General features: G+C 45.3%; 1 protein-coding gene across 1 annotated transcript in view; it reads left to right on the forward strand.

Moving 5' to 3' along the window:
• The first annotated feature begins 670 nt into the window (after positions 1-670).
• The window catches only part of LOC140403362 (oncoprotein-induced transcript 3 protein-like), a 110,043-nt gene continuing 84,476 nt past the window's right edge, over positions 671-26,237 (forward strand). The window contains exons 1-3 of the mRNA XM_072491270.1: positions 671-714; positions 13,974-14,022; positions 21,879-22,023. Coding sequence (XP_072347371.1) covers positions 13,977-14,022; positions 21,879-22,023 — 191 coding nt within the window. The 5' untranslated portion in view covers positions 671-714; positions 13,974-13,976. The remainder of the gene's footprint in view (positions 715-13,973; positions 14,023-21,878; positions 22,024-26,237) is intronic.

Here is a 26,237-nt window from a genome sequence, read left to right on the forward strand (position 1 = left end):
TGGACAGGTAGATGGACCAACCAACACACACACAACATCGCAGCCAATCACCAGTGAGAGCACACGCACTATAAAACAGGGAACACCACAGTTCCCGCTCATTCTACCAGGAGATAGCTCAGAGCACAGAGCTCACAGCGCGCCACTCAGACATACACCATGTGCTGAGTGCCCCTCTAAGATAGTGCTGGGGCTGGGTCCACAGGTTAGCTGGTGAAGCACGAACCACAGCCAGAAGTTAATAGTTATTATTGTACAGAATAATAAAACAGCGTTGTACCATCTACAACTGTGTTGGTTCGTTTGTGTGTCGGAACACCCAACACGACATAGGTGACAATTAAAAACTTGTTTTGATCAGGTTTAGATTTGTGGTTGGAATCTATGTCGGGCCGGTTGGTTCAATGAATGTGAAGAATGTTGCGAAACAGGACAAGCACTTTGCCAGAAACTGGGACTGTGAGTGACAGGGGCTGGATTACATTACCCAATGCAGAGCACATGACACAAGCACAATCACATTTCCCCCTCCAGCCAGACTATTGGGTAAGCTTTGTTCTCCAGGGAGCAAATCAGAATTCTGGTCCAGTCCGTTTCCCTTATAAGTAGTCAGAGGCTGCCATGAATAGCATTCAACACTGAGCAACAGGCAAGCTTACAGAAACTCCTCCAGCTCACACGGGAACACCTCCTGAGGCTCCGGTACGCAGTCAGGTATGAATTAGAATGAAGAATATGCGACGGGCAGCAAGGTGGTGCAGTGGTTAGCACTGCTGCCTCACGGCGGCGAGGTCCCAGGTTCGATCCCGGCTCTGGGTCACTGTCCATGTGGAGTTTGCACATTCTCCCCATGTTGTGTGGGTTTCGCCCCCACAACCCAAAGATGTGCAGGGCAGGTGGATTGGCCACGCTAAATTACCCCTTCATTGGAAAAAATGAATTGGGTACTCTAAATTTATTTATAAAAAAGAATTTAGACTGTGCTGAGAGGTGTATCACTGTTTCTAAACATGGGCTCAGGTCTGTGTATGTTCTCCAGTCCCAATACAGAGCTGCTGAATGACCTGAGTCATTGAGGAGACTGGAGATGGATCTGGATGATGAATACAGCAAGTCACAAACAAACGTGGTTTAACCATGGATGGTGGTGGGGGACAGGAGGGCAGTGCGGTGCTGGATTCAAACAAGAAAGATTAATATTGGGGTCAAAGCATAATCTGTGGGACTCGGCGTTGGCGGAATCCTCCGGCTCGCGGGCAGCGCGCCCATAAGCGCGAGTTTACCGATGGTGTGACCACAATGGCCGGCTGCGGGAATGGAGAATCCCAAACAATGTTAATCAAGGATATAACCAAGAGATGCTCTTTCCAAAAGAGAGAGAGACTTTAGCACTATCGATAGATAAACTCAATGTTTACTATCCCACTCCCAGAGAGAGACTTCACTCACTATAGATACATAAAGTCAATGTTTACTATCCCACTCCCAGAGAGACTTCACTCACTATAGATAGATAAACTCAATGTTTACTATCCCACTCCCAGTGAGACTTCACTCACTATAGATACATAAAGTCAATGTTTACTATCCCACTCCCAGAGAGTGACTTCACCCACTATAGATAGATAAACTCAATGTTTACTTTCCCACTCCCAGAGAGAGACTTCACTCACTATAGATACATAAAGTCAATGTTTACTATCCCAGTCCCAGAGAGACTTCACTCACTATAGATAGATAAACTCAATGTTTACTTTCCCACTCCCAGAGAGAGAGACTTCACTCACTATAGATAGAGAAACTCAATGTTTACTATCCCAGTCCCAGAGAGACTTCACTCACTATAGATAGATAAACTCAATGTTTACTATCCCACTCCCAGAGAGACTTCACCCACTATAGATAGATAAACTCAATGTTTACTATCCCACTCCCAGAGAGAGAGACTTCACTCACTATAGATAGAGAAACTCAATGTTTACTATCCCAGTCCGAGAGAGACTTCACTCACTATAGATAGAGAAACTCAATGTTTACTATCCCAGTCCCAGAGAGACTTCACTCACTATAGGTAGATAAACTCAATGTGTACGATCCCAGTCCCAGAGAGACTTCACTCACTATAAATAGATAAACTCAATGTTTACTACCCCACTCCCAGAGAGACTTCACTCACTATAAATAGATAAACATAATGTTTACTATCCCACTCCCAGAGAGAGAGTTCACTCACTATAGATAGATAAACTCAATGTTTACGATCCCAGTTCCAGAGAGACTTCACTCACTATAAATAGATAAACTCAATGTTTACTACCCCACTCCCAGAGAGACTTCACTCACTATAAATAGATAAACATAATGTTTACTATCCCACTCCCAGAGAGAGACTTCACTCACTATCGATAGATAAACTCAATGTCTACTATCCCACTGCCAGAGAGAGACTTCACTCACTATAGATAGACAAACTCAATGTTTACTAGCTCACTCCCAGAGAGAGAGACTTCACTCACTACAGATAGATAAACTCAATGTCTACTATCCCACTCCCAGAGAGACTTCACTCACTATAGATAGATAAACTCATTGTTCACTATCCCACGCCCCGAGAGACTATACTCATGATAGATAGATAAATTCAATGTTTACTATCCCACTCCCAGAGAGAGACTTCACTCACTATAGATAGATAAACTCAATGTTTACTCTCCCACTCCCAGAGAGAGACTTCACTCACTATAGATAGATAAACTCAATGTTTACTATCCCACTCCCAGAGAGACTTCACTCACTATAGATAGATAAACTCAATGTTTACTATCCCACTCCCAGAGAGACTTCACTCACTATCGATAGATAAACTCAATGTTTACTATCCCACTCCCAGAGAGAGAGACTTCACTCAATAGAGATAGATAAACTCAATGTTTTCTATCCCTCTCCCAGAGAGAGACTTCACTCACTATAGATAGATAAACTCAATGTTTACTATCCCACTCCCAGTGAGAGACTTAACTCACTAGAGACAGATAAACTCAATGTTTACAATCCTGCTCCCAGAGAGAGACTTCACTCACTATTGATAGATAAACTCAATGTTTAATATCCCACTCCCAGAGACAGACTTTACTCTCTATAAATAGATAAACTCAATGTTTATTGTCCCACTCCCAGAGAGACTTCACTCACTATAAATAGATAAACTCAATGTTTTCTATCCCACTCCCAGAGAGACTATACTCACGATAGATAGATAAACTGAATGTTTACTATCCCAGTCCCAGGGAGACTTCACTCACTATAGATAGATAAACTCAATGTTTACTATCCCACTCCCAGAGAGAGACTTCACTCACTATAGATAGATAAACTCAATGTTTACGATCCCACTCCCAGAGAGACTTCACTCACTATAAATAGATAAACTCAATGTTTTCTATCCCACTCCCAGAGAGACTATACTCACGATAGATAGATAAACTGAATGTTTACTATCCCAGTCCCAGGGAGACTTCACTCACTATAGATAGATAAACTCAATGTTTACTATCCCACTCGCAGAGAGAGACTTCACTCACTATAGATAGATAAACTCAGTGTTTACTATCCCACTCCGAGAGTGACTTCACTCACTATAGATAGATAAACTCAATGTTTGCTATCCCACTCCAAGAGAGACTTCACTCACTTTCGATAGATAAACTCAATGTTTACTATCCCACTACCAGAGAGACTTCACTCACGAGAGGTAGATAAAGCTCAGTGTTTACTATCCCACTCCCAGAGAGACTTCACTCACTATAGATACATTAAGTCAATGTTTACTATCCCACTCCCAGAGAGACTTCACTCACCAGAGATAGATAAACTCAGTGTTTACTATCCCACTCCCAGAGTGACTTCACTCACTGTAGATAGATAAGCTCAATGTTTACTATCCAACTACCAGAGAGAGACTTCACTCACTAGAGACAGATAAATTCAATGTTTACAATCCCGCTCCCAGAGAGAGACTTCACTCACTATTGATGGATATACTCAATGTTTTCTATCCCACTCCCAGAGACAGACTTCACTCACTATAAATAGATAAACTCAATGTTTTCTATCCCACGTCCCAAGAGACTATACTCACTATAGATCGATAAACTCAATGCTTACTATCCCACTTCCAGAGAGACTTCACTCACTTTCGATAGGTAAACGCAATGTTTCTACCCCACTCCCAGAGAGACTTCACTCACTATAGATTGATAAACTCAGTGTTTACTCTCCCACTCCCAGAGAGAGACTTCACTCAATATAGATAGATAAACTCAATGTCTACTATCCCTCTGCCAGAGAGACTTCACTCACATGAGATCGATGAACTCAATGTTTACGATCCCACTCCCAGAGAGTTCACTCACGATAGAAAGATAAACTCAATGTTTACTATCCAAATCCCAGAGAGACTTCACTCACAATAGATAGATCATCTCAATGTTTACTATCCCACTCAGAGAGAGATACTTCACTCACTATAGATAGATAAACTCAATGTTTACTATCCCACTCAGAGAGAGAGACTTCACTCATTATAGATAGATAAACTCAATGTTAACTATCCCACTCCCAGAGAGAGACTTCACTCTCTATAGATAGATAAACTCAATGTTTACTGTTCCACTCCCAGAGAGACTTCACTCACGAGAGGTAGATAAACTCAGTGTTTACTATCCCACTCCCAGAGTGACTTCACTCACTATAGATACATAAAGTCAAAGTTTACTATCCCTCTCGCAGAGAGACTTCACTCACCAGAGATAGATAAACTCAGTGTTTACTATCCCACTCCCAGAGTGACTTCACTCACTATAGATAGATAAACTCAATGTTTACTATCCAACTCCCAGAGAGAGACTTAACTCACTAGAGACAGATAAACTCAATGTTTACAATCCCGCTCCCAGAGAGAGACTTCACTCACTAGAGATAGATAAACTCAATGTTTACTATCCTACTCCCAGAGAGACTTCACTCACTATAAATAGATAAACTCAATGTTTTCTATCCCACGTCCCAAGAGACTATACTCACTATAGATAGATAAACTCAATGTTTACTCTCCCACTCCCAGAGAGACTTCACTCAGTATAGATAGATAAACTCAATGTTTGCTATCCCACTCCCAGAGAGACTTCACTCACTATAGATAGATAAACTCAATGTTTACTATCCCACTCCCAGAGAGAGACTTCACTCTCTATAGATAGATAAACTCAATGTTTACTTTTCCACTCCCAGAGAGAATTCACTCAGTATAGATAGATAAACTCAATGTTTACTATCCCACTCCCAGAGAGACTTCACTCACTATCGATAGATAAACTCAATGTTTACTATCCCACTCCCAGAGAGAGAGACTTCACTCAATAGAGATAGATAAACTCAATGTTTTCTATCCCTCTCCCAGAGAGAGACTTCACTCACTATAGATAGATAAACTCAATGTTTACTATCCCACTCCCAGTGAGAGACTTAACTCACTAGAGACAGATAAACTCAATGTTTACAATCCTGCTCCCAGAGAGAGACTTCACTCACTATTGATAGATAAACTCAATGTTTAATATCCCACTCCCAGAGACAGACTTTACTCTCTATAAATAGATAAACTCAATGTTTATTATCCCACTCCCAGAGAGACTTCACTCACTATAAATAGATAAACTCAATGTTTTCTATCCCACTCCCAGAGAGACTATACTCACGATAGATAGATAAACTGAATGTTTACTATCCCAGTCCCAGGGAGACTTCACTCACTATAGATAGATAAACTCAATGTTTACTATCCCACTCGCAGAGAGAGACTTCACTCACTATAGATAGATAAACTCAGTGTTTACTATCCCACTCCCAGAGTGACTTCACTCACTATAGATAGATAAACTCAATGTTTGCTATCCCACTCCAAGAGAGACTTCACTCACTTTCGATAGATAAACTCAATGTTTACTATCCCACTACCAGAGAGACTTCACTCACGAGAGGTAGATAAAGCTCAGTGTTTACTATCCCACTCCCAGAGAGACTTCACTCACTATAGATACATTAAGTCAATGTTTACTATCCCACTCCCAGAGAGACTTCACTCACCAGAGATAGATAAACTCAGTGTTTACTATCCCACTCCCAGAGTGACTTCACTCACTGTAGATAGATAAACTCAATGTTTACTATCCAACTACCAGAGAGAGACTTCACTCACTAGAGACAGATAAATTCAATGTTTACAATCCCGCTCCCAGAGAGAGACTTCACTCACTATTGATGGATATACTCAATGTTTTCTATCCCACTCCCAGAGACAGACTTCACTCACTATAAATAGATAAACTCAATGTTTTCTATCCCACGTCCCAAGAGACTATACTCACTATAGATCGATAAACTCAATGCTTACTATCCCACTTCCAGAGAGACTTCACTCACTTTCGATAGGTAAACGCAATGTTTCTACCCCACTCCCAGAGAGACTTCACTCACTATAGATTGATAAACTCAGTGTTTACTCTCCCACTCCCAGAGAGAGACTTCACTCAATATAGATAGATAAACTCAATGTCTACTATCCCTCTGCCAGAGAGACTTCACTCACATGAGATCGATGAACTCAATGTTTACGATCCCACTCCCAGAGAGTTCACTCACGATAGATAGATAAACTCAATGTTTACTATCCAAATCCCAGAGAGACTTCACTCACAATAGATAGATCAACTCAATGTTTACTATCCCACTCAGAGAGAGATACTTCACTCACTATAGATAGATAAACTCAATGTTTACTATCCCACTCAGAGAGAGAGACTTCACTCATTATAGATAGATAAACTCAATGTTAACTATCCCACTCCCAGAGAGAGACTTCACTCTCTATAGATAGATAAACTCAATGTTTACTGATCCACTCCCAGAGAGACTTCACTCACGAGAGGTAGATAAACTCAGTGTTTACTATCCCACTCCCAGAGTGACTTCACTCACTATAGATACATAAAGTCAAAGTTTACTATCCCTCTCGCAGAGAGACTTCACTCACCAGAGATAGATAAACTCAGTGTTTACTATCCCACTCCCAGAGTGACTTCACTCACTATAGATAGATAAACTCAATGTTTACTATCCAACTCCCAGAGAGAGACTTAACTCACTAGAGACAGATAAACTCAATGTTTACAATCCCGCTCCCAGAGAGAGACTTCACTCACTAGAGATAGATGAACTCAATGTTTACTATCCTACTCCCAGAGAGACTTCACTCACTATAAATAGATAAACTCAATGTTTTCTATCCCACGTCCCAAGAGACTATACTCACTATAGATAGATAAACTCAATGTTTACTCTCCCACTCCCAGAGAGACTTCACTCAGTATAGATAGATAAACTCAATGTTTGCTATCCCACTCCCAGAGAGACTTCACTCACTATAGATAGATAAACTCAATGTTTACTATCCCACTCCCAGAGAGAGACTTCACTCTCTATAGATAGATAAACTCAATGTTTACTATTCCACTCCCAGAGAGAATTCACTCAGTATAGATTGATAAACTCAATGTTTACTATCCCACTCCCAGAGAGACTTCACTCACTATAAATAGATAAACTCAATGTTTACTATCCCACTCCCAGAGAGACTTCACTCACTATAGATAGATAAACTCAATGTTTACTATCCCACTCCCAGAGAGACTTCACTCACTGTAGATAGATAAACCCAATGTTTTCTATCCCACACAGAGAGAGAGACTTCACTCACTATAGATAGATAAACTCAATGTTTACTATCCCACTCCCAGAGAGAGACTTCACTCTCTATAGATAGATAAACTCAATGTTTACTATTCCACTCCCAGAGAGACTTCACTCACTATAGATTGATAAACTCAATGTTTACTATCCCAATCCCAGAGAGACTTCACTCACTATAGATAGATAAACTCAATGTTTACTATCCCACTCCCAGAGAGACTTCACTCACTATAGATAGATAAACTCAATTTTTACTATCCCACTCCCAGAGAGAGAGACTTCACTCACTATAAATAGATAAACTCAATGTTTACTATCTCACTCCCAGAGAGACTTCACTCACTATAGATAGATAAACTCAATGTTTACTATCTCACTTACAGAGAGAGAGACTTCACTCACTATAAATAGATAAACTCAATGTTTACTATCTCACTTCCAGAGAGAGAGACTTCACTCACTTTAGATAGATAAACTCAATGTTTACTATCCCACACCCAGAGAGACTTCACTCACTATAGATAGATAAATTCAATGTTTTCTATCCCACTCCCAGAGAGAGACTTTACTCACTATAGATAGATAAACTCAATGTTTACTATCCCACTCCCAGAGAGACTTCACTCACTATAGATAGATAAACTCAATGTTTACTATCCCACTCCCAGAGAGTGACTTCACTCACTATGGATAGATAAACTCAATGTTTACTATCCCACTCCCAGAGAGAGAGACTTCACTCACTATAGATAGATACATTCAATGTTTACTATCCCACTCCCAGAGAGACTTCACCCACTATAGATAGATAAACTCAATGTTTACTATCCCACTCCCAGAGAGAGAGACTTCACTCACTATAGATAGAGAAACTCAATGTTTACTATCCCAGTCCGAGAGAGACTTCACTCACTATAGATAGAGAAACTCAATGTTTACTATCCCAGTCCCAGATAGACTTCACTCACTATAGGTAGATAAACTCAATGTGTACGATCCCAGTCCCAGAGAGACTTCACTCACTATAAATAGATAAACTCAATGTTTACTACCCCACTCACAGAGAGACTTCACTCACTTTAAATAGATAAACATAATGTTTACTATCCCACTCCCAGAGAGAGAGTTCACTCACTATAGATAGATAAACTCAATGTTTACGATCCCAGTTCCAGAGAGACTTCACTCACTATAAATAGATAAACTCAATGTTTACTACCCCACTCCCAGAGAGACTTCACTCACTATAAATAGATACACATAATGTTTACTATCCCACTCCCAGAGAGAGAGTTCACTCACTATAGATAGATAAACTCAATGTTTACTGTCCCACTCCCAGAGAGAGACTTCACTCAATATAGATAGATAAACTCAATGTTTACTATCCCACTCCCAGGGAGACTTCACTCACTATCGATAGATAAACTCAATGTTTACTACCCCACTGCCAGAGAGAGAGACTTCACTCACTATCGATAGATAAACTCAATGTCTACTATCCCACTGCCAGAGAGAGACTTCACTCACTATAGACAGACAAACTCAATGTTTACTAGCTCACTCCCAGAGAGAGAGACTTCACTCACTACAGATAGATAAACTCAATGTCTACTATCCCACTCCCAGAGAGACTTCACTCACTATAGATAGATAAACTCATTGTTCACTATCCCACGCCCCGAGAGACTATACTCATGATAGATAGATAAATTCAATGTTTACTATCCCACTCCCAGAGAGAGACTTCACTCACTATAGATAGATAAACTCAATGTTTACTATCCCACTCCCAGAGAGAGACTTCACTCACTATAGATAGATAAACTCAATGTTTACTATCCCACTCCCAGAGAGACTTCACTCACTATAGATAGATAAACTCAATGTTTACTATCCCACTCCCAGAGAGACTTCACTCACTATCGATAGATAAACTCAATGTTTACTATCCCACTCCCAGAGAGAGAGACTTCACTCAATAGAGATAGATAAACTCAATGTTTTCTATCCCTCTCCCAGAGAGAGACTTCACTCACTATAGATAGATAAACTCAATGTTTACTATCCCACTCCCAGTGAGAGACTTAACTCACTAGAGACAGATTAACTCAATGTTTACAATCCTGCTCCCAGAGAGAGACTTCACTCACTATTGATAGATAAACTCAATGTTTAATATCCCACTCCCAGAGACAGACTTTACTCTCTATAAATAGATAAACTCAATGTTTATTATCCCACTCCCAGAGAGACTTCACTCACTATAAATAGATAAACTCAATGTTTTCTATCCCACTCCCAGAGAGACTATACTCACGATAGATAGATAAACTGAATGTTTACTATCCCAGTCCCAGGGAGACTTCACTCACTATAGATAGATAAACTCAATGTTTACTATCCCACTCGCAGAGAGAGACTTCACTCACTATAGATAGATAAACTCAGTGTTTACTATCCCACTCCCAGAGTGACTTCACTCACTATAGATAGATAAACTCAATGTTTGCTATCCCACTCCAAGAGAGACTTCACTCACTTTCGATAGATAAACTCAATGTTTACTATCCCACTACCAGAGAGACTTCACTCACGAGAGGTAGATAAAGCTCAGTGTTTACTATCCCACTCCCAGAGAGACTTCACTCACTATAGATACATTAAGTCAATGTTTACTATCCCACTCCCAGAGAGACTTCACTCACCAGAGATAGATAAACTCAGTGTTTACTATCCCACTCCCAGAGTGACTTCACTCACTGTAGATAGATAAACTCAATGTTTACTATCCAACTACCAGAGAGAGACTTCACTCACTAGAGACAGATAAATTCAATGTTTACAATCCCGCTCCCAGAGAGAGACTTCACTCACTATTGATGGATATACTCAATGTTTTCTATCCCACTCCCAGAGACAGACTTCACTCACTATAAATAGATAAACTCAATGTTTTCTATCCCACGTCCCAAGAGACTATACTCACTATAGATCGATAAACTCAATGCTTACTATCCCACTTCCAGAGAGACTTCACTCACTTTCGATAGGTAAACGCAATGTTTCTACCCCACTCCCAGAGAGACTTCACTCACTATAGATTGATAAACTCAGTGTTTACTCTCCCACTCCCAGAGAGAGACTTCACTCAATATAGATAGATAAACTCAATGTCTACTATCCCTCTGCCAGAGAGACTTCACTCACATGAGATCGATGAACTCAATGTTTACGATCCCACTCCCAGAGAGAGACTTCACTCACTATAGATAGATAAACTCAATGTTTACTATCCCACTCCCAGAGAGAGACTTCACTCACTATAGATAGATAAACTCAATGTTTACTATCCCACTCCCAGAGAGACTTCACTCACTATAGATAGATAAACTCAATGTTTACTATCCCACTCCCAGAGAGACTTCACTCACTATCGATAGATAAACTCAATGTTTACTATCCCACTCCCAGAGAGAGAGACTTCACTCAATAGAGATAGATAAACTCAATGTTTTCTATCCCTCTCCCAGAGAGAGACTTCACTCACTATAGATAGATAAACTCAATGTTTACTATCCCACTCCCAGTGAGAGACTTAACTCACTAGAGACAGATTAACTCAATGTTTACAATCCTGCTCCCAGAGAGAGACTTCACTCACTATTGATAGATAAACTCAATGTTTAATATCCCACTCCCAGAGACAGACTTTACTCTCTATAAATAGATAAACTCAATGTTTATTATCCCACTCCCAGAGAGACTTCACTCACTATAAATAGATAAACTCAATGTTTTCTATCCCACTCCCAGAGAGACTATACTCACGATAGATAGATAAACTGAATGTTTACTATCCCAGTCCCAGGGAGACTTCACTCACTATAGATAGATAAACTCAATGTTTACTATCCCACTCGCAGAGAGAGACTTCACTCACTATAGATAGATAAACTCAGTGTTTACTATCCCACTCCCAGAGTGACTTCACTCACTATAGATAGATAAACTCAATGTTTGCTATCCCACTCCAAGAGAGACTTCACTCACTTTCGATAGATAAACTCAATGTTTACTATCCCACTACCAGAGAGACTTCACTCACGAGAGGTAGATAAAGCTCAGTGTTTACTATCCCACTCCCAGAGAGACTTCACTCACTATAGATACATTAAGTCAATGTTTACTATCCCACTCCCAGAGTGACTTCACTCACTGTAGATAGATAAACTCAATGTTTACTATCCAACTACCAGAGAGAGACTTCACTCACTAGAGACAGATAAATTCAATGTTTACAATCCCGCTCCCAGAGAGAGACTTCACTCACTATTGATGGATATACTCAATGTTTTCTATCCCACTCCCAGAGACAGACTTCACTCACTATAAATAGATAAACTCAATGTTTTCTATCCCACGTCCCAAGAGACTATACTCACTATAGATCGATAAACTCAATGCTTACTATCCCACTTCCAGAGAGACTTCACTCACTTTCGATAGGTAAACGCAATGTTTCTACCCCACTCCCAGAGAGACTTCACTCACTATAGATTGATAAACTCAGTGTTTACTCTCCCACTCCCAGAGAGAGACTTCACTCAATATAGATAGATAAACTCAATGTCTACTATCCCTCTGCCAGAGAGACTTCACTCACATGAGATCGATGAACTCAATGTTTACGATCCCACTCCCAGAGAGTTCACTCACGATAGATAGATAAACTCAATGTTTACTATCCAAATCCCAGAGAGACTTCACTCACAATAGATAGATCAACTCAATGTTTACTATCCCACTCAGAGAGAGATACTTCACTCACTATAGATAGATAAACTCAATGTTTACTATCCCACTCAGAGAGAGAGACTTCACTCATTATAGATAGATAAACTCAATGTTAACTATCCCACTCCCAGAGAGAGACTTCACTCTCTATAGATAGATAAACTCAATGTTTTCTGTTCCACTCCCAGAGAGACTTCACTCACGAGAGGTAGATAAACTCAGTGTTTACTATCCCACTCCCAGAGTGACTTCACTCACTATAGATACATAAAGTCAAAGTTTACTATCCCTCTCGCAGAGAGACTTCACTCACCAGAGATAGATAAACTCAGTGTTTACTATCCCACTCCCAGAGTGACTTCACTCACTATAGATAGATAAACTCAATGTTTACTATCCAACTCCCAGAGAGAGACTTAACTCACTAGAGACAGATAAACTCAATGTTTACAATCCCGCTCCCAGAGAGAGACTTCACTCACTAGAGATAGATAAACTCAATGTTTACTATCCTACTCCCAGAGAGACTTCACTCACTATAAATAGATAAACTCAGTGTTTTCTATCCCACGTCCCAAGAGACTATACTCACTATAGATAGATAAACTCAATGTTTACTCTCCCACTCCCAGAGAGACTTCACTCAGTATAGATAGATAAACTCAATGTTTGCTATCCCACTCCCAGAGAGACTTCACTCACTATAGATAGATAAACTCAATGTTTACTATCCCACTCCCAGAGAGAGACTTCACTCTCTATAGATAGATAAACTCAATGTTTACTATTCCACTCCCAGAGAGAATTCACTCAGTATAGATTGATAAACTCAATGTTTACTATCCCACTCCCAGAGAGACTTCACTCACTATAAATAGATAAACTCAATGTTTACTATCCCACTCCCAGAGAGACTTCACTCACTATAGATCGATAAACTCAATGTTTACTATCCCACTCCCAGAGAGACTTCACTCACTGTAGATAGATAAACCCAATGTTTTCTATCCCACTCCCAGAGAGAGACTTAACTCACTATAGATAGATAAACTCAATGTTTACTATCCCACTCCCAGAGAGAGACTTCACTCACTATAGATAGATAAACTCAATGTTTACTATCCCACTCCCAGAGAGACTTCACTCAATATAGATAGATAAACTCAATGTTTACTATCCCACTCCCAGAGAGACTTCACTCACTATAGATAGATAAACTCAATGTTTATTATCCCACTCCCAGAGAGAATTCACTCACTATAGATAGATAAACTCAATGTTTACTATCCCACCCACAGTTTTTAACATTCTCTCTAATTTTCCCATTGCCGGAATTCTCTCCCATACGGATTGTCTCTTTTCCTTTGCAGGATATGCCGAGTGAGATGAAGACGTTGTTGCTGATTCTGGGATGTCTGAGTGAGTAACATTCATTCAGGACGGTCGGCCATTGTACAACAAATACAATTGTCCACGTTCAGTATCTTCCCCTCAAAACCTCGAGAGGTTCTTCCTGACCAAAGAATTGGTTTGAAAGAGAGAAGTTGTTTTTTGGAGAGGTTTTATTGTAGGGTGTGTATTTAGGAGGGAGTTCAGGACGACAGGAAGGTGGAGAGACTGAGAGCTTTCGGGAAGACAGTTCCCAGCTTGGAATGTTGGGATGAGGTTGTGGCCTTCACTGATTGGGTGACGGGTGTGGATGATGTGATGGGGTGGATGGGTGACATTTGAGGCTCAGGCATCTGGATTATACAGCAAGAGGAGATAATGAGTGGTCTGGGATGATTTGATTTTGTGGATAATTGGGAAAGTTTGCACAATTACCTCAGTTCGAGAATTTGCCTGGGGAGGTGAGGCATTAGAAATAATTGAGGCACTGGAGAGAAGTGAGGCCCTGGAGGCAAGTGAGGCTTTGGAGGGTGGAGAGGTGCTGAAGGAATTTGAGGTAGTGGAGGGAGTTGAGACCCTGGAGGAATATTGGGCACTGGAGGGTGGTGAGCTGCTGGAGGGAAGCATGGCACTGGAGGGAGATGAGGAGCTGGGTGGAGGTGACATACAGGAGATAGGTTGGGAGCTGGAGGGAGAACAAAGAACAGCACTGGACCAGGCCCTTCGGCCCACCAAGCCTGCACCAATCCAGATTCCTTATTTAGACCGACTACATATTGTCCAAATGATCTGTGGCCTCCATTCCCGCCTATTCAAGTGTGTATCGAAATACATGTTTATTTTTTTAAATTTAGTGTACCCAATTCTTTTTTTTTCCCAATTAAGGGGCAATTTAGCGTGGCCAATCCACCTAGCCTGCACATCTTTGAGTTGCGGGGCGAAACCCACGCAAACACGGGGAGAATGTGCAAACTTCACACAGACAGTGACCACGTGCCAGGAGCGAACCTGGGACCTCGGAGCCGTGAGGCAGCAGAGCTAACCCACTGCGCTACCGCGCTGCCTATATCGAAGTACATCTTAAATGTTACCATTGTGCCTGCGTCCACACCTCCACTGGCAACGCATTCCAGGCATCGACCACCCTTTCCCTGCACATCGCACATCGCCCCTGAACTGATCCCTTCTCACCTGGAACCTGTGCCCCCTTGTCATTGAGTCTTCCAGCCTGGGACAAAGCTTCCGACTATTCACCCTGTCTATACCTCGCGATAGTTTGTTGACCTCAATCAGGTGTCTCCACAGCCTCTGTCTTTCCAACGAAAATAATCCGAGTTTATTCCTGATGGCACCTGATAGCTAATAGGCAACATTCTGGGTAAACCTTCTTTGCACCCTCTCCACAGGATCCACGTCCTTCTGGTAGTGTGGTGACCAGAATTGCACGCAATATCCCAAATGTGGCCTAACTAAAGTTTTATACAACTGTAACATGACCTGATAACTCTTGTACTCAAAGAAGGCCGATGAAGACAAGCATGCCATATCCTTTCTTGCCCATGTGATCCACCTGTATTGCCACTTTCATGGAACTATGGACCTGAATGCCCAGATCCCTCTGTATGTCAATGCTACTAAGGTTCTGCCATTTACTGTACAATTCACACTTGAATTTGATCTTCCAAAATGCATCACCTCGCATTTGTCCAGATTGAACTCTATCTGCCATTTCCCTGCCCAACTCTCCAATCTATCTGTATTACAAAGAACAAAGAACAAAGAAACGTACAGCACAGGACCAGGCCCTTCGGCCCTCCAAGCCCGTGCCGACCATGCTACCCGACTAAACTACAATCTTCTACACTTCCTGGGTCCGTATCCCTCTATTCCCATCCTATTCATGTATTTGTCAAGATGCCCCTTAAATGTCACTATCGTCCCTGCTTCCACCACCTCCTCCGGTAGCGAGTTCCAGGCACTACACTACACTACACTCTGCGTAAAAAACTTGTCTCGTACATCTACTCTAAACCTTGCCCCTCTCACCTTAAACCTATGCCCCCTAGGACTTATCCACTCTGTCCATGCCCCTCATAATTTTGTATACCTCTATCAGGTCTCCCCTCAACCTCCTTCGTTCCTGTGAGAACAAACCGAGTTTATTCAACCGCTCCTCATAGCTAATGCCCTCCATACCAGGCAACATTCTGGTAAATCTCTTCTGCACCCTCTCTAAAGCCTCCACATCCTTCTGGTAGTGTGGCGACCAGAATTGAACACTATACTCCAAGTGTGGCCTAACTAAGATTCTATACAGCTGCAACATGACTTGCCAATTCTTATACTCAATGCCCCGGCCAATGAAGGCAAGCATGCCGTATGCCTTCTTGACTACCTTCTCCACCTGTGTTGCCCCTTTCAATGACCTGTGGACCTGTACTCCTCGATCTCTTTGACTTTCAATACTCTTGAGGGTTCTACCATTCACTGTATATTCCCTACCTGCATTAGACCTTCCAAAATGCATTACCTCACATTTGTCCGGATTAAACTCCATCTGCCATCTCTCCGCCCAAGTCTCCAAACAATCTAAATCCTGCTGTATCCTCCGACAGTCCTCATCGCTATCCGCAATTCCACCAACCTTTGTGTCGTCTGCAAACTTACTAATCAGACCAGTTACATTTTCCTCCAAATCATTTATATATACTCCAAAGAGCAAAGGTCCCAGCACTGATCCCTGTGGAACACCACTGGTCACAGCCCTCCAATTAGAAAAGCATCCTTCCATTGCTACTCTCTGCCTTCTATGGCCTAGCCAGTTCTGTATCCACCTTGCCAGCTCACCCCTGATCCCGTGTGACTTCACCTTTTGTACTAGTCTACTATGAGGGACCTTGTCAAAGGCCTTACTGAAGTCCATATAGACAACATCCACTGCCCTACCTGCATCAATCATCTTAGTGACCTCCTCGAAAAACTCGATCAAGTTGGTGAGACACGACCTTCCCTTCACAAAACCGTGCTGCCTCTCACTAATACGTCTATTTGCTTCCAAATGGGAGTAGATCATGTCTCGAAGAATTCTCTCCAGTAATTTCCCTACCACTGAAGTAAGGCTCACCGGCCTGTAGTTCCCGGGATTATCCTTGCTACCCTTCTTAAACAGGGGAACAACATTGGCTATTCTCCAATCCTCCGGGACATCCCCTGAAGACAGCGAGGATCCAAAGATTTCTGTCAAGGCCTCAGCAATTTCCTCTCCAGCCTCCTTCAGTATTCTCGGGTAGATCCCATCAGGCCCTGGGGACTTATCTACCCAACACCTCTTCTTTTTGGATCTCAATGTGACCCAGGCTATCTACACACCCTTCTCCAGACTCAACATCTACCAATTTCTTCTCTTTGGTGAATACTGATGCAAAGTATTCATTTAGTACCTCACCCATTTCCTCTGGCTCCGCACATAGATTCCCTTGCCTATCCTTCAGTGGGCCAACCCTTTCGCTGGCTACCCTCTTGCTTTTTATGTACGTGTAAAAATCCTTGGGATTTTCCTTAACTCTATTTGCTAATGACTTTTCGTGACCCCTTCTAGCCCTCCTGACTCCTTGCTTAAGTTCCTTCCTACTTTCCTTATATTCCACGCAGGCTTCGTCTGTTCCCAGCCTTTTAGCCCTGACAGCCTTTAGCCCTCCGGCCTATAATTACCAGGATTATCCCTGGTTCCATTACATGGATCAGAGGATTTACAGCGCAGAAGGAGGCCATTTGGCCCATCAAGTCTGCACCGGTCTTTGGAAAGACCACCGCACTTAAGCCCTCACTTCCACCCTATTCCCATAACCCAGTAACCCCTCCTAACCTTTTTGGACACTAAAGGCAATTTAGTGGCCAATCCACCTAACCTGCACATCTTTGGACTGTGGGAGGAAACCGGGGCACCCGGAGGAAACCCACACAGACACGTGTTTCCAAAGATGTGCAGGGTCCATTCTTAAGCAAAGGGGCAATATTGGCTATTCTCCAGCCATCGAAAAGGCTGAAGTCTGCAGGGAGTTGTGCGGTGGAGTTTGAAGGGTTTATTGCTGATTCAAGACTTCTGCACGGATGAGTTACTCCAAGATATGGGTGCGCTGGAGGGAGATGAGGAGCTGGAGGGAGGTGAGGCGCTGGAGGGAGGTGAGGAGCTGGAGGGAGGTGAGGAGCTGGAGGGAGGTGAGGAGCTGGAGGCAGGTGAGGTGTTGGAGGGAGGTGAGGTGTTGGAGGTAGGTGAGGAGCTGGAGGGCGGTGAGGTGTTTGAGGGAGGTGAGGTGTTGGAGGGAGGTAAGGTGTTGGAGGGAGGTGAGGTGTTGGAGGTGGGTGAGGAGCTGGAGGGAGGTGAGGTGTTGGAGGGAGGTGAGGTGTTGGAGGGAGGTGAGGAGCTGGAGGGAGGTAAGGCATTGGAGGGAGGTGAGGAGCTGGAGGGAGGTGAGGAGCTGGAGGGAGGTGAGATATTGTAGGGAGGTAAGGTGTTGGAGAGAGGTGAGGCGCTGGAGGGAGGAGAGGTGTTGGAGGGAGGTGACCAACTGGAGGGAGGTGAGGTATTGTAGGGAGGTGAGGTGTTCGAGGGAGGTGAGGTGCTGGAGGGAGGTGAGGTGTTGGAGGGAGGTGAGGTGTTGGAGGGAGGTGAGGTGTTGGAGGTGGGTGAGGAGCTGGAGGGAGGTGAGGTGTTGGATGGAGGTGAGGTGTTGGAGGGAGGTGAGGTGTTGGAGGTGGGTGAGGAGCTGGAGGGAGGTGAGGTGTCGGAGGGAGGTGAGGTGTTGGAGGGAGGTGAGGAGCTGGAGGGAGGTAAGGCATTGGAGGGAGGTGAGGAGCTGGAGGGAGGTAAGGCATTGGAGGGAGGTGAGGAGCTGGAGGGAGGTGAGGAGCTGGAGGGAGGTGAGGTATTGTAGGGAGGTAAGGTGTTGGAGAGAGGTGAGGCGCTGGAGGGAGGTGAGGTGTTGGAGGGAGGTGACCAACTGGAGGGAGGTGAGGTATTGTAGGGAGGTGAGGTGTTCGAGGGAGGTGAGGCGCTGGAGGGAGGTGAGGTGTTGGAGGGAGGTAAGGTGTTGGAGGTTGGTGAGGCGCTGGAGGGAGGTGAGGTGTTGGAGGGAGGTGAGGTGTTGGAGGGAGGTGAGGTGTTGGAGGTTGGTGAGGAGCTGGAGGGAGGTGAGGTGTTGGACGGAGGTGAGGTGTTGGAGGTGGGTGAGGAGCTGGAGGGAGGTGAGGTGTTGGAGGGAGGTGAGGTGTTGGAGGGAGGTGAGGAGCTGGAGGGAGGTAAGGCATTGGAGGGAGGTGAGGAGCTGGAGGGAGGTGAGGAGCTGGAGGGAGGTGAGGAATTGTAGGGAGGTAAGGTGTTGGAGAGAGTTGAGGCGCTGGAGGGAGGTGAGGTGTTGGAGGGAGGTGACCAACTGGAGGGAGGTGAGGTATTGTAGGGAGGTGAGGTGTTCGAGGGAGGTGAGGCGCTGGAGGGAGGTGAGGTGTTGGAGGGAGGTGACCAACTGGAGGGAGGTGAGGTATTGTAGGGAGGTGAGGTGTTGGAGGGAGGTGAGGTGTTGGAGGGAGGTGAGTAGCTGGAGGGAGGTGAGGAGCTGGAGGGAGGTGAGGTGTTGGAGGGAGGTAAGGTGTTGGAGGGAGCTGATGTGTTGGAGGTGGGTGAGGAGCTGGAGGGAGTTGAGGTGTTGGAGGGAGGTGAGGTGTTGGAGGGAGGTGAGGTGTTGGAGGGAGGTGAGGTGCTGGAGGGAAGTGAGGTGTTGGAGGGAGGTGAGGAGCTGGAGGGAGGTGAGGTGTTGGAGGGAGGTTAGGTGTTGGAGGAAGTTGAGGTTTTGGAGGGAGGTGAGGTGCTGGAGGCAAGTGAGGTGTTGGAGGGAGGTGAGGTGTTGGAGGGAAGTGTGGTGTTGGAGGTGGGTGAGGAGCTGGAGGGAGGTGAGGTGTTGGAGGGAGGTTAGGTGTTGGAGGAAGTTGAGGTTTTGGAGGGAGGTGAGGAGCTGGAGGGAGGTGAGGTGTTGGAGGGAGCTGAGGTGTTGGAGGGAGGTGAGGTGTTGGAGGGAGGTGAGGTGTTGGAGGTGGGTGAGGTGCTGGAGGGAAGTGAGGTGTTGGAGGTGGGTGATGAGCTGGAGGGAGCTGAGGTGTTGGAGGGAGCTGAGGTGTTGGAGGGAGTTGAGGTGTTGGAGGGAGGTGAGGTATTGGAGGTGGGTGAGGTGCTGGAGGGAGGTTAGGTGTTGGAGGGAGGTGAGGCAGTGGAAGGAGGAGCTCGAGGGAGGCAAGGTGGTGGAGGGGGTGAGGTCGTTCAGGAGACGTTTGAGGGGAGGGAGGGGTTCAGAGGGAGTGTTTTGGGAGGGAGGGTCTGGGTGGAGGGAGGGGTCGGCCGGGGAGTGCCACCCAAGAACCCTGGCAATGCCACCTTGTCCTTTCCCCGATCACCCTGGGAAATTCTCCTCCCCCCCATCCCCTCAGGAGTCATTACGTGTGCTCCATGCGTGTGTGGGCCAGGACTAACGGCACCCTGGCGAGGTCTCCCGGTCACGGCCTTTCCCTGGGCACCGGGAGAATCCGGCATCGGGGCATTGAAATCAGCCAGTGGGGGTGAGATCCAGATCATGATGCCTGCCGAGGCTCGCTTGAATCTCACAAGACATTTTGACCGTTGCGTATTTCTGGAGATTCAACAGCCTCGTCCTGACACCAAGTCGCGTGCGATTGGCCACTAAATCTCACCCTCTGCTCCTCTGTCCACAGGTGCTGCCAGACCTGCTGAGTTTACCCAGCATCCTCTGTAATGAAAATTAATCTTTCTAACTCAACCTGGAGTAAACTCAATTAGCCAATCTCCGGTTTGCTCCCACAGACCCAAGTTGTGCCGGTTCGGTGGGATTAGGGGGACAGGGCCCTGGAGGGAGGGAGCTTTTGGCACGTTTACGAGTGCATTCCGGCGCTCACAGCGCTGAGAAAGACCACGCTATCGACCGGGACTCTGCTGTAATCCAGGGCCTCAGTGAGAACACCCCACCGAGGCCGAACTTAATCCCTTTTCCGACACGGAAGAACTCCGCTCGCCAGAACTCCTCAGTGTAAGAGGAGATCGCGACGTCATTTTAAAATGGAGGCCGATCTTTGGACCCTCTGAGTCGGCCCTGGACTGAGCTGCACTTGTCTAAGGATCCAAGGCGGGGAGGTTACATCCTAAAGCCTCGATAGATCAGGTGAGCTGCATATTCGACGGAGGTTAGCTGCCTCACTAATATGCTGACTTGACAAATACTCATCCTGCCCACAATGGGCGGGATGCAGATGGTGATGTTTCGCCAGATCCCGTTAGATCTTGTGAGGTTTTGTGAGCTGGGTAAATCCCGGAAGAGGCCTCTCCTGACATCTACCCTGTTTGTGTGGGACACGGGATCACAGCCGTGTCTGAGATCCGCTTTCACTGAGGAGAATCCCAGTGGATTTCGGAATGATGTCAGCACATCCTGATCATTAGTCAGACCAATGGGCCAGGGATTAAATCCAGGGAAAGGGAGGCTGTGGATCCGACAGAGTGAAACATGGGGAATATCGGGAGATTCCCAGGGGAAGTGAGGTAAAGATCCTGGAAAGTATCGAGGAATCTTGGGTGGGAAATTTAGTGGAACAAGGAGTTGAGGTTTTCAGGTTGAAAGAATGAAAGGAGTCTGCAGTTTGTTGGAGCTGGGGGTCGGGGGTGAGGGTGGGGGGTTCCGGGTACTGGTCTCGGGAAGGAGCAGAGATTCCCGCTTTCATTTCAGGGATTTGATAGCAGAGCAGTGGGTGAAAGGGAGGTTTTTAATGTTTCAATGGAGACGAGTCAGTGTGGAACATTTCCGAAACTTTATCTTTACAATCAACAGATTGCTGCCATTTCCTGTCTGCCGACCCGTGTGTGAATCACACAGTCCTGGACCAGCCATGGAGGAGCACAAACTGTGCTAACACTAACTGTTCTAGTTTTCAATGTGACAACAACCTTCTCACTGGATGGTATAGATTCAACGGGTAAGTCCACGGGAAACTCAATTAAACTCATCAGTGAAACTTCAGAGAAACTGGGATCATTATTCGGAGCAATGGGGCTGGGAGTGAATCCTGGGAAAGGGAAGATGTAGAGCGGGACTCTCCACTCCCGCGCCGAAGTGGCCGCGCCGTTGTGAACGCCGTCGAGGTTCACGACGCCGCGAAACGGCCCCGATCCCGACCGATTCAGGCCCTGACAATGGGCCAGGATCGGAGCCGCGTCATCTACCCGCGCCAGGCCTTGTCGCCCGCGTAAAGGCGGCGCCGCATAACTGGCGTCACCCGCGCATGCGCGGTTGCCGTTCTCTCTCAGAGGAGCATAACACGGGTCTGGGATCCCTGCCATTTTTACACTTTACCTGAACTGATTACAAATATAATATCAAATAATGAATCAGCGAAAGGAATAAAGAGTTTATTTACCAATCACAATGCTTACCAACACACAAAGAGTTAAATTTCTCCCAGCTACTGCTAATTGGAGCACTTTCCCTACCAGCCAATCAGGTGACTGCTTTGCTGTGATGTCACTCTTCAAGGTAAGTTTTTAAAGTTTAAATCCCCCCTTAGCCTCTGTTGAAAGGTCAACAATTCCAGCCAATCCAATCTCTCCTCCTGACTACAGTTTCTCATTCATAATAATATAAAATACAATCTTTATTATTGTCACAAGTAGGCTGACACACTGCAATGGTGTTACTGTGAAAATCCCTGTGAAAATCCGGCACCTGTTCAGGTACTCAGAGGGAGAATTCAGAATGTCCAATTCACCGAACAGCACGTCTTTTGGGACATGTGGGAGGAAACCGGAGCACCCGGAGGAAACCCACACAGACACGGGGAGAACGTGCAGACTCCGCACAGACAGTGACCCAAGCGGGAATCGAACCTGGGACCCTGGAGCTGTGAGGCGACAGTGCTAACCACTGTGCCACCGTGCTGCCCATGGCAATATCCTCATTAATAATCTCTGTACGTTCTCAAGTCTGATCGCATTCTTCCAAATGCTTCCGCTGGACTTTCCCCTGAATCCTAACGTGTTGGAGGCCGGTCCTGTTCTCTCCAGCACGACACCTGGGAGTCAGCGCCTTGTCTCCAAGGTTACAACAGAGACCGTGTCCCCGAGTGAAACTGCCGCCCTGCTGTCCTCTGTTAATGATGTCACTGCGGGGCCTCCTGCTGAACCTCCACTTTCACACCGAGGTTCAGTAACATGAGGCTCAACCGATCGAAGCCTTCAGCCCAACAGCAGTTCTTCATGGGCTACCCCTGTAGTTAAAAAGGAACCGTGCCAGTCCCGTGTTCATGGAGCTCGTGGTTTGTTATTTTATGTCCCTTTTGGACCGCCCTTTCTGCCGGGCCGATGGATGAGGAGCGGTAAGGACGGTTCTGATGTCAGATGTGTTCCGTTTTTGCAAACTCCTCACTCGTGGAGGGCGTCCTGTTGTCTGTCACCAGAACCTCAGGGATCCCACGGGTGCTGAGCGAGCACCCGAGCTTTTGTACCGTGGCCCTGGATGTCGTTGAGGCCATGTTGTACACGTTACGCTACTTTGAGTGAGCGTCCGCGATGGCAAGAAACATGGACCCCATGGAATGTCTGCGTGCATAGAACATAGAACATAGAACTGTACAGCACAGCACAGGCCCTTCGGCCCACAATGTTGTGCCGAACTAGTCTGAAACTAAGATCAAATCAACCTACTCCCAATCATTCTAGTGCACTCCGTGTGCCTATCCAATAACCGCTTGAAAGTTCCTAAAGTGTCCGTCTCCACCACCATAGCTGGGAGTGCGTTCCACGCCCCAACCACTCTCTGAGTAAAGAACCTACCTCGGACATCCCTCCTATGTCTTCCACCATGAACCTTATAGTTATGCCCCCTTGTAACAGCTACATCCACCCGAGGAAAAAGCCGCTGAACGTCCACTCTATCTATCCCTCTCATCATCTTATACACCTCAATTAAGTCACCACTCATCCTCCTCCGCTCCAATGAGAAAAGCCCTAGCTCCCTCAACCTTTCCTCATAAGACCTACCCTCCAATCCAGGCAGCATCCTGGTAAATCTCCTTTGCACCCTTTCCAATGCTTCCACATCCTTCCTATAATGAGGTGACCAGAACTGCACACAATACTCCAAATATGGTCTAACCAAGGTCTTGTACAGTTGCAGCTTAACCTCACGGCTCTTAAACTCAATCCCCCTGTTAATAAACGCTAACACACTTTCTTCACGGCTCTATTCACTTGGGTGGCAACTTTCAGAGATCTATGGACATGAACTCCGTGATCTCTCTGCTCCTCCACATTCTTCAGAACCCTGCCGTTAACCCTGTAATCCAAATTCATATTTGTCCGACCAAAATGAATCACCTCACACTTATCAGGGTTAAACTCCACCTGCCACTTTTCAGCCCAGCTCTGCATCCTATCAATGTCTCTCTGCAGCCTACAACAGCCCTCCACCTCATCCACTACTCCACCAATCTTGGTGTCATCAGCAAATTCCTTCAACTCCATCATAGAACATAGAACATAGAACAATACAGCGCAGTACAGGCCCTTCGGCCCACGATGTTGCACCGAAACAAAAGCCATATAACCTACACTATGCCATTATCATCCATATGTTTATCCAATAAACTTTTAAATGCCCTCAATGTTGGCGAGTTCACTACTGTAGCAGGTAGGGCATTCCACGGCCTCACTACTCTTTGCGTAAAGAACCTACCTCTGACCTCTGTCCTATATCTATTACCCCTCAGTTTAAAGTTATGTCCCCTCGTGCCAGCCATATCCATCCGCGGGAGAAGGCTCTCACTGTCCACCCTATCCAACCCCCTGATCATTTTGTATGCCTCTATTAAGTCTCCTCTTAACCTTCTTCTCTCCAACGAAAACAACCTCACGTCCATCAGTCTTTCCTCATAAGATTTTCCCTCCATACCAGGCAACATCCTGGTAAATCTCCTCTGCACCCGCTCCAAAGCCTCCACGTCCTTCCTATAATGCGGTGACCAGAACTGTACGCAATACTCCAAATGCGGCCGTACCAGAGTTCTGTACAGCTGCAACATGACCTCCCGACTCCGGAACTCAATCCCTCTACCAATAAAGGCCAACACTCCATAGGCCTTCTTCACAACCCTATCAACCTGGGTGGCAACTTTCAGGGATCTATGTACATGGACACCTAGATCCCTCTGCTCATCCACACTCTCAAGAACTTTACCATTAACCAAATATTCCACATTCCTGTTATTCCTTCCAAAGTAAATCACCTCACACTTCTCTACATTAAACTCCATTTGCCACCTCTCAGCCCAGCTCTGCAGCTTATCTATATCCCTCTGTAACCTGCTACATCCTTCCACACTATCGACAACACCACCGACTTTAGTATCGTCTGCAAATTTACTCACCCACCCTTCTGCGCCTTCCTCTAGGTCATTGATAAAAATGACAAACAGCAACGGCCCCAGAACAGATCCTTGTGGTACTCCACTTATGACTGTACTCCATTCTGAACACTATTCCTGTAGCCAATGATGACATAAAAATCAAAGCCAAAGGTCCAGCAATCTCTTCCCTGGCCTCCCAGAGAATCCTAGGATAAATCCCATCAGGTCCCGAGGACTTATCTATTTTCAGCCTGTCCAGAATTGCCAACACCTCTTCCCTACGTACCTCAATGCCATCTATTCTATGAGCCTGGGGCTCAGCATTCTCCTCCACAACATTATCTTTTTCCTGAGTGAAGACTGACGAAAAATATTCATTTAGTATCTCGCCTATCTCTTCAGACTCCACACACAATTTCCCATCCCTGTCCTTGACTGGTCCTACTCTTTCCCTAGTCATTCGCTTATTCCTGACATACCTATAGAAAGCTTTTGGGTTTTCCTTGATCCTTCCTGCCAAATACTTCTCATGTCCCCTCCTTGCTCATCTTAGCTCTCTCTTTTGATCCTTCCTCGCTACCTTGTAACTATCCATCGCCCCAACCGAAACTTCACACCTCATCTTCACATAGGCCTCCTTCTTCCTCTTAACAAGAGATTCCACTTCCTTGGTAAACCACGGTTCCCTCGCTCGACGCCTTCCTCCCTGTCTGACCGGTACATACTTATCAAGAACACGCAGTAGCTGATCCTTGAACAAGCCCCACTTATCCAGTGTGCCCAACACTTGC

This window comes from Scyliorhinus torazame, chromosome 27, assembly GCF_047496885.1.
Source record: "Scyliorhinus torazame isolate Kashiwa2021f chromosome 27, sScyTor2.1, whole genome shotgun sequence".
Lineage (NCBI taxonomy): Eukaryota > Metazoa > Chordata > Chondrichthyes > Carcharhiniformes > Scyliorhinidae > Scyliorhinus > Scyliorhinus torazame.